Raw genomic sequence first — 8640 nt, forward strand, 5'->3', positions numbered from 1 at the left:
TGGGCTTGCCTGGTCAAGGCATATATGGGAGTTGATGCTTCCTGCTCCTCCCCCCTTTTCTCTCTCTCTCTCCCCTCTCTATAATGAATAAATAAAATCTTAAAAAAAAAACAACTTTGTGCTAAGTGAAATGAGGTAGATGCAAAAAGACAAATACTGTATGATTCCATTTGTGTGAGATAAGCAAAATAGGCAAATTCATAGGGGCAGAAAGTAGAATAGAGAATACCTAGGTGTGGGAGGTGGGAAAATGGGGAGTTATTGCTTAATGGGTACAGAGTTTCAGTTTGGGAAGATGAAAAAGTTCTTGAGTCAAATGGTGGTGATGGTTGCAGAACACTGTAAATTTACTTAATGCCACTGAATTGCACACTAAAAAATGGTTCAAATGATGGCCTGGCCAGTCGTGCCACAGTGAATAGAGCATCGACCCAAAAGCCGAGGTCGCCAGCTTGAATCCAATGTTGCCAGTTCAATCCCCAGTCAAGGCACATATGAAATGCAATTATTGCCCAACACATTAGCCTCAGACGCTAAAAATAGCTTGGTTGATTAGAGCATTTGCCCAAGATAGGTTTTCCAGGTAGGTCCCAGTCAGGGTGCATGTGGGACTCTGTCTCTCTATCTCCCCACTTCTTACTTTAAAAAAAAAGCAAGCAATGCACACCTATGTAGAGCAACAAATTGATGCTTCTTTCTCTCTCTCTCACTCTCTCTCTCTGAAAAAAAGAAGTGGTTCAAATGGTAAATTTTATGTTATGTATATTTTACCACGATAAAATAATTACCCAAATGCCATGAATTTTTATGGTTATTTTTAAATGAAATAAATAGTTTTTAAATTTATCAATCTTAATTTAATACATAAATATTAATAGAGATAACCTGCCAACACCAAACTCTTTGGGGTCCCTCAATAATTTTTAAAGGTGTAAAAGAATCCTGAGACCAACAAGTCTGATAACCGCTGCTCTATGTACAGCTGAGGTGAGCCTGAGCTAGCTGCTCTGGGCACTTAACTGCAAGGAGCGGCAAACTCTCAGGAATTAAATGGCAAAAACATGTAGTTTAAGTCTTTTCTGGCCAAGGTAGATAGGCGACCTCTAGTGGAAATAAAGGATATTGCTTGACAGTGAAAAATTTCTCCACTGAAAGTACAGTAATTGACATTGTCGAGTCCACTAAGATTTTCAAACAAAGTCCAAAATAGTCACCTGAAATGAGGACTTTATTTCAGCATATGAACTTTAAACCCTGAACATGTCATCTCTCATGCACATTCACACACAAACACAAACACACAGACCCACCATCATATTCACACATACAATTATGCACAACTACATGCCAGAAACACACAGTCACACAGACATAATCAATCGCACCCATTCAATCTTTCACACAGACCCACATATATGAAATGCAATTGCACACACATAGAAATACTGTCACACACTGGTCGGATACTCAGTTGGTTAGAGCGTTGATCCAAAGCACAGATGTTGCCAGTTCAATCCCTGGTCAGGGCATCTCTCTCTAAAATCAATAAATTAAAAATATATATATTGTCACACATACAGAGACACAACTTCACACATGGACACACCTTCATACAGTCACACACACAGACACTTTCAAATATAGACACACACAACACTAAAAATAATATAGCATTAACAAATGGGACCTAGCCCAGCCTGTGGTGGCTCAGTGGATAGGACGTGGACCTGGAACGCTGAGGTCGCTTGTTGGAAATCCTGGGCTTGCCTGGTCAGGGCACAGATCACAAGCAGTCAGTGAACAACTAAAGCGAAGCAAGTTTCCCCCAACCTCTCTTCTCTCTGTAAAATCAATAAATGAAATCTTTAAAAAGAAAACAAAGGGGACTTAGTAAATTAACGTCATTTTCTATTTTTAAAATACTGTAATGGAAAATTAGTTTCTGCCCAAAGCCATTAAATAAATGTTGAACAAATAATTAAGATGAATCTAGGTTTGGAAGCATGCCCAACTGGAGGTCCGTAATCCCTCAGTTGATGTCCTTGGAGACAGATGCATCTCAGAATTTAGAATTGTTCCAATTTAAGAAACATAATTCTGAGCAAATACCATATATTATGTAACACTCCCAAGGGCTGAAGCAGCCTCCTCTCCATCAGACATGTTAATATATTTGCAGCAAAAGGTGTGAAAATGCACACCAAAGAAGATAAATAATTCATATTAGTTGATATGCCACCTCATGAAGCTAGGCCAAAATTACCCCTCTTAAAAATATTGTTTGGTTGTCAGAGCTTTTTGGAATTTGGAACTGCAGCTAAAGGTTGTGTAATTCTAGTAGCAGGCCCCTCACAGGTGCATATATTCCTGCTCTAATTGTAAATCTTCAATTCCAGGGGTGGGCGTGGGAGAGAACAGCAGGCACCAGGAGGAAGGCTACTCTCTACCGCCCCCTCCTAGCAGTCCCAGGCCTTGCAGTTCCATTGCAGAGTTAAGTAAGATGCCTATTATCTTTGGCCAGATCCAGCGACTGATTCTAATTGGTCCCTTCAAAAATCCCGCCTTCACTTGCTAGTGAGTGGTTCAGGTTAGCCTTAACCAACCAGTACCTGACATCCTCCTGGCACAGGCACTGGTTCCAAGGTTGTCATGTGACCCAGGCTGATCCAATCAAATTAAAGGAAAGCCCCTTGGCTCGCCCATTGAAGCCAAGCCTGCTTATACCCATCCAATGAATGGAAATGAGGAGTTCACAGGTGTCTGGATCTGTGGGCACCTAGAGAAGCTGCTTGGGAATGAGGTTTGTCTTGTGCACAGAAAGAACTGGAAATACTTTAGGTTCCTGTGGTGGCCTTGGAAGGGTGCTGCTCAGATCCCTCTTTAAAAGATCCTACTGCCTGACCTGTGGTGGTGCAGTGGATCAAGCGTAGACCTGGAACACTGAGGTTGCCCCATCAAGGCACGTGTGGGAGTTGACTGCAAACCCAACTGTCTGACAGCTCCATGTCATTGGTGCCAAAACCATGCCTTCCTCGGGCTGCTCCCAATGACAAAACACAGTCGGGGCCCTGGCCAGTTGGCTCAGTGGTAAAGTGTCAGCTTCTTCTCCACCCTTTCCCCTCTCCTTCCTCTCTGTCTCTCTCTTCCCCTCCTGCAGCCAAGGACCCATTGGAGCAAAAGTTGGCCCAGGTGCTGAGGAGGGCTCCATGGCCTCCGCCTCAGGCATTAGAATGGCTCCGGTTGTAATGGAACAACAGCCCAGATGGGCAGAGTATCGCCCCATGGTGGACTTGCCAGGTGGATCCCAGTCGGGTATATGTTAGTCTGTCTGCCTCCCCGCTTCTCACTTTGGAAAAATACAAAAAATAAAAATACACACACACAGTGGGTACTAGTGCCAACCCATTAATGCCTGACCTAGGACTCCTCTGAGGGGCAACCTTTGCCTAAGGACCACTGCTCTCATGGTCACACACACCTCCAGACGCTCTCAGAACTATATTACCACCTGAGACTCCTCTCACCCAGTCCCTCCTTCCCTCTAACCCAGTGGTTCTCAAAGTATGTGCCAGGGCACACTGGTGCACCCTAGAAGATTTCCAGGTGCACCCTATGGTATTCCAGAGAAATATGTGCCTGTTGGGAACCAAAAAACCAACAGGGTTTTGGAGTTTAGATTTTTGGGGGACAGAGGTGTGGGAAATTGGCTGTAAGCTGACAGTCTGCCCAACCCCCCACCTCACTTGCCTGATTAGGTTGCAAAAGACTGTTAAGCTGTGGTGCTGGATTGTTTACACTACCCCTTATGTTCCCGGGAAAGACTGGAGGTAAGTTTCTTCTATCCTTTGTTTAGTGTAAAGTTAAGATGATACGTATGGTGGGGGTTTTTCGAGACCCCGAGGTCATCAGCTTGAGCGTGGGCTTGTCTGGTTTGAGCAGAAGCTCACCAGCTTTGACCCAAGGTCGCTGCCTCGAGCAAGGGGTTACTTGGTCTGCTAAAGGCCCACGGTCAAGGCACATATGAGAAAGCAATTAATGAACAACTAAGGTGTTGCAAGGATAAATTGATGATTGATGCTTCTCATCTCTCTCTGTTCCTGTCTGATTGTCCATTCCTATCTCTCTGACTCTATCTTTGTCTCTTAAAAAAAAAAGTGTAACATAAAAATGTTTTTTGGCCCTGGCCAGTTGGCTCAGTGGTAGAGCGTCGGCCTGGCATGCAGGGGACCCGGGTTCGATTCCCGGCCAGGGCACATAGGAGAAGCGCCCATTTGCTTCTCCACCCCCCCCTCCTTCCTCTCTGTCTCTCTCTTCCCCTCCCGCAGCCAAGGCTCCATTGGAGCAAAGATGGCCCCGGGCGCTGGGGATGGCTCCTTGGCCTCTGCCCCAGGCGCTAGAGTGGCTCCGGTTGCGGCAGAGCGAAGCCCCGGAGGGGCAGAGCATCGCCCCCTGGTGGGCAGAGCATTGCCCCTGGTGGGCGTGCCGGGTGGATCCTGGTCGGGCGCATGCGGGAGTCTGTCTGACTGTCTCTCCCGGTTTCCAGCTTCAGAGAAAATTCAAAAAAAAAAAAAAGTTTTTTAATGTCAGAATAAATTTAATTTTGTTGTATTTATTTCATTTAATTACCATAAAAGCACGCTTGGACTTTATATTTTTTCTTTAATATTTGATTTAATTATTATAACATATTTATCAGAAATTTGTATATAGTGTGCCTACAATTATTTGTAGGATTTTAAATGCGCCCCAACTTTAAAAAGTTTGAGAACCACTGCTCTAACCTTTCACAGATCTCAGACGGATCAATGGTGGTGATGGTAGCCCAACATTGTGAATCTACTTAGTGCCTTGAACTGAATGCTTTAAAATGGTAAATTTTATGCTATGTGTGTTTTACACACACACACACAGATTTTGACCACCCACTTCCCTCCTCTCTGGGCACCACCCTGGTCTAGCCAACATTGTGCCTCACCCGAACCATGGCAGTACCCTCCTCACTGGGCTCCCAGCTTCCACCCTTGCCCCCTACAGTTCACTTCCCACCTGGCAGGCAGAGGGCCTGTTAATAACTAAATTGGTTAACTTCCCTCCTCAACTCAGAAGCCTCCCATGGCTCCACCTCACTCAGAGAAAAAGCCAAGTCCTCACCATGGCCCATGAGGCTCAGTACGATCTCCCCTATTCCCTCCCACATCTCCTCCAACTCTCCCCCTCACTCACTCAGCTCCAGCCATACTGACCTCTTTGCTGTTCTTCCAACAGGCCAAGTACCTCCAGCCTCAGGGCCTTTGCACTTGCTGTTCCCACTTCCTAGAGCACTCTTCCTCCTCAATTCTCTTAGGCTTTTTCCCAATAATCAGCAACTCCAGCACTCCCTATCACCTTTTCTCTGATTAGTTTTCTCCTTTGTGCTTATTACTACCTGAGAGAACATATATTTAAGTTATTCATCATATTTCTTGTGTGTATCCCCACTCATGTCATCTCCATTGAGAGCAGGAATTTTTTTCCTGTTGGTTCACTGCTGTGTCCCCAGTGCTTAAAATAAAGCCTGGCACATAGTAAATGCTCAATAAATGTTTGTTAAATAAAAGATTAAAGAGAGTGTGAGAAACAGGAGAGAAGGGAAGAGGGACAAAGAAAGGGGAGGAGATAGAGCAGTGGGGGAGGCTGAACCAGGAGAGAAAGGGGAAAAGGGGGTGGGGCAGAAAAAGGAAAACATGGTGGGGTATTGGGGCGAGATGGGGGAGAGAAGTGAGGAAGGGAAAAGAAAGGAGAGAGAGCTGGGGTGGAGAGCAACAGAGATAAGAGAATGTGTCAGAGTAAGGGATAGAGAGACAATGTTGGGAGACATCAGGAAGAGACACAGAGACACACAAAGGTTGTGAGACACAAACAAACACAGACAGAAAGAGAAAAGGTGGAGAGAGGAGGGCAGAGAGGGAGACACAGACAAGAAGAGAAGCTGAGAGATCAGGAGTAATGGCGCTGGAAGAAAAGAGCTGGGACATAGAAATGGCAGCAGGGCAGTGGGAACGAAGATGAGGTCCCCTCTTCTAAACTCCTTTTGCTGATGGCTAATGTCCAGAGCTCTGGGCTGAGGACATGCTGGGTGGGATCCACGCTTTAGTTTTTGAAGCCCTGAGGAGTAGAGGTGGGTGGAGAGAAAGAATGTGATTCTGTTCTAAGATCACTAGCCTATTTAATCCCAGAGACAATGAGTATTATCACCTTCACTTTACAAGACCAGAGGTTGAGAGACCTGCACAAAGTGACACACAGCTAGAGAGAAAAAGGTGGGATTTGAATCTGAGCATCTTGGCCCCAAAGTCAGCCCCCCCCAACCACCATCTATGCTAACCATAGAGGGGTGCTGGCTTCCTGAGTCCCCCTTTCTTCTGGAGACAATCTCTGGGAAGTGATAGTGGAGGGGTAGGGGAGAGGGGGGGAGGTAAAGAGAATGACGTTCGCAACACAGTCGGTATCCACAGATACAGATATCAGTCAGAGAGTAGGCTCAGCGTCGCACTCCTGGGAAAGTCTCTAGTTTCAAGGAGGCTGGACAGGAAAACCACTTCCTGTATGTAGGGTCCTGTGCCTTGCCCAGAGCCAGGCCTCAGTCGTCCACGTAGGAAAATGGACTCAACTACCTCCGACTCTTTCAGCAGGACCAGCAGCATTGCAGCCCAAGGAGGTTGTGCTAATCTCCAAAGGCAGCATATTGCTTTGAGAACTTCCTCTGATTTCCAGGGAGGCAGAGCAGCCCCAACTTCAACACTATGTGCTGTCATCTCTCAGACCTCAGGAAGAAGGCTTCATTCCCTCCCAGCAGCATCCTGACATTTCAAGGTGATCTAGCCTCCCACTCTGACATTGTAATAATACTAAGTACAAATCTTAGAACCTCAGTTATTGCTTGAAATCACCCCAACTCTCCTCTTTTTCCTGTGCTATGACAGGAGGGCAGACCCTCTGTTTCTCTTCTTGGCCTCTGCACTTGTTCTCTGCCCCAAGCATGCAAAAAACTGTGAAATCCTTCACACAGTCTGACCTTCAACTGCCCTGCTGCAGATAAGCCTCTTTTTCCCATCCCATCCCAAAAATTACATGAAGAGGCTGGAAGAACTAGGAAAAGGAAGAACACACCCAACGCACCCCAGCGCGAGACAAAAATCAGATGCCAGGAAAGACTTCCCTCACAAGCTTGAGAGCAGAGGCACCTCTGCAGACAAGACAAACAGCACAAGGCAGTTGGGTCTGGAGTTTATTGCAAGTGGACGTAAGGACATCGAGATTCAGGGAGGAGGGGGACGGGCTGTGGGCTCTATGCTCAGAATCCTATGGAAGAAGGGTCCGGAGAAAGAGACCACGATGTGGTCTGCCAGAGGTGGAGGATCCAGCCGGACGGTGAAGGAGCTGCGAAGGGCGAGGCCCCAACCCAGCTCCTTTTCACCCCACATTCTTCAGGATGACAGCTCCGGAGACGCTAGGCGATTTCACAAAGACGGAGTCCTGGCCCAGCCGGGAACGGGCATCCACAGTGGGGGCGCAGGCTCTCGAGGGCCAGCTTGAGGTGGAAGGGATGGTTACCCCGGTCCTCGCCCCCTCGCGACCTCCGGCATCTCTCTGGTCATCTGATGGCTCGGGTGGCGGCTGGGGTCGCTGTGGCGGCGGCGGCGGCGGCGGCTGCGCGGCAGCTCGAGCTGGGGTCGCGGCCCGCCAGGGACTCCCAGGAAGCAGGAGACCGAGGCAGGGGCGGGCGCCGGGACAGGCGGCGCACCCGGGTGGGCAGCGCATGGAGGGGACGGTGCGATTGGCGGCAGGCCAGCAGGGGCCGCGGGGGGCCGCGTGGGAACCCAGATGAGACCGTAGTAGACGGCAAGCAGCACCGCAGCCAACGAGACGCAGAGGAAGTAGGCGCAGACAGGGGCCAGGCGCAGCCAGCGACCCCGCGGGCCTTCGCTCAGCGCGGAGCCACCAGGGCTCTCGCCGCCGCCGCCCACGCAACTTGTACCCCGCATCTCCGCAGCCTAGTCGGCCCCGCGCTGCCGCCCCCCACAGGCCCCACCCCTACATCCTAGGCCCTGCCCCCTCGGAGGACAGCCTCCATGCTCTAAATCTCCCTGGTCCAACCACAACCCGCTGGCACGGTCACGCCTCCGCGCGGACCTGCATCCTCCGCCTTATAGAGTCACCCCTCTGGCCAACCATTAACAAGCCCAGGTTTAACCTCGCTGTCCTGGCCCCGCCCCAGGAAAGCAATACCCGTTTTATGCTCAAAAGCGGGTCTCGGTCCAGCCGACTCCTGCCAGGCTTCGGTGTTATATCCACGTTTCTTAAATGCAAGCTCGCCCCAGCACTTAGCTCCTCTCTGCTCTCTTCGAGGCCTCGTCCCCGCACCCTAACCCTGTCCTCTTTCGGGACTTAAGACCTCTTCCAGGCCAACAGTCACGCCACCAAGCCCTGCCAGCTTGCCAGGCTCAGGCCTCGGAGGCCCCGCCCCGGTTCCAGCTTGATTTTTCTCTGAACCAGACTGTATATACGCCAGCTTTTGATTCCGTCCTCTTCTCCCCCTGGCTTCACCCCTCTCTAGTCCAGGATCTACCCCTTTCCCCCTCCGCACTCCACTCCTTCCGC

The 8640-nt window shown here is 49.0% G+C and overlaps 1 protein-coding gene across 1 annotated transcript; it reads right to left on the reverse strand.

Annotated features, from left to right (window-relative positions):
* Positions 1-7250: 7250 nt before the first annotated feature.
* INAFM1 (InaF motif containing 1) lies at positions 7251-8031 on the reverse strand. Its single transcript, XM_066271710.1, has one exon. The coding sequence runs from the start codon at positions 8022-8024 to the stop codon at positions 7590-7592; it is 435 nt and encodes a 144-aa protein (XP_066127807.1). The 5' UTR covers positions 8025-8031; the 3' UTR covers positions 7251-7589.
* Positions 8032-8640: the final 609 nt, after the last annotated feature.

The sequence above is a fragment of the Saccopteryx bilineata genome, chromosome 3, assembly GCF_036850765.1.
Source record: "Saccopteryx bilineata isolate mSacBil1 chromosome 3, mSacBil1_pri_phased_curated, whole genome shotgun sequence".
In the NCBI taxonomy this organism is placed as follows: Eukaryota; Metazoa; Chordata; class Mammalia; order Chiroptera; family Emballonuridae; genus Saccopteryx; species Saccopteryx bilineata.

Bases quoted from the DNA above. Each gene is read 5' to 3' on its own strand.
- INAFM1 (XM_066271710.1), bottom strand. From the start codon at position 8,024: ATGCGGGGTACAAGTTGCGTGGGCGGCGGCGGCGAGAGCCCTGGTGGC.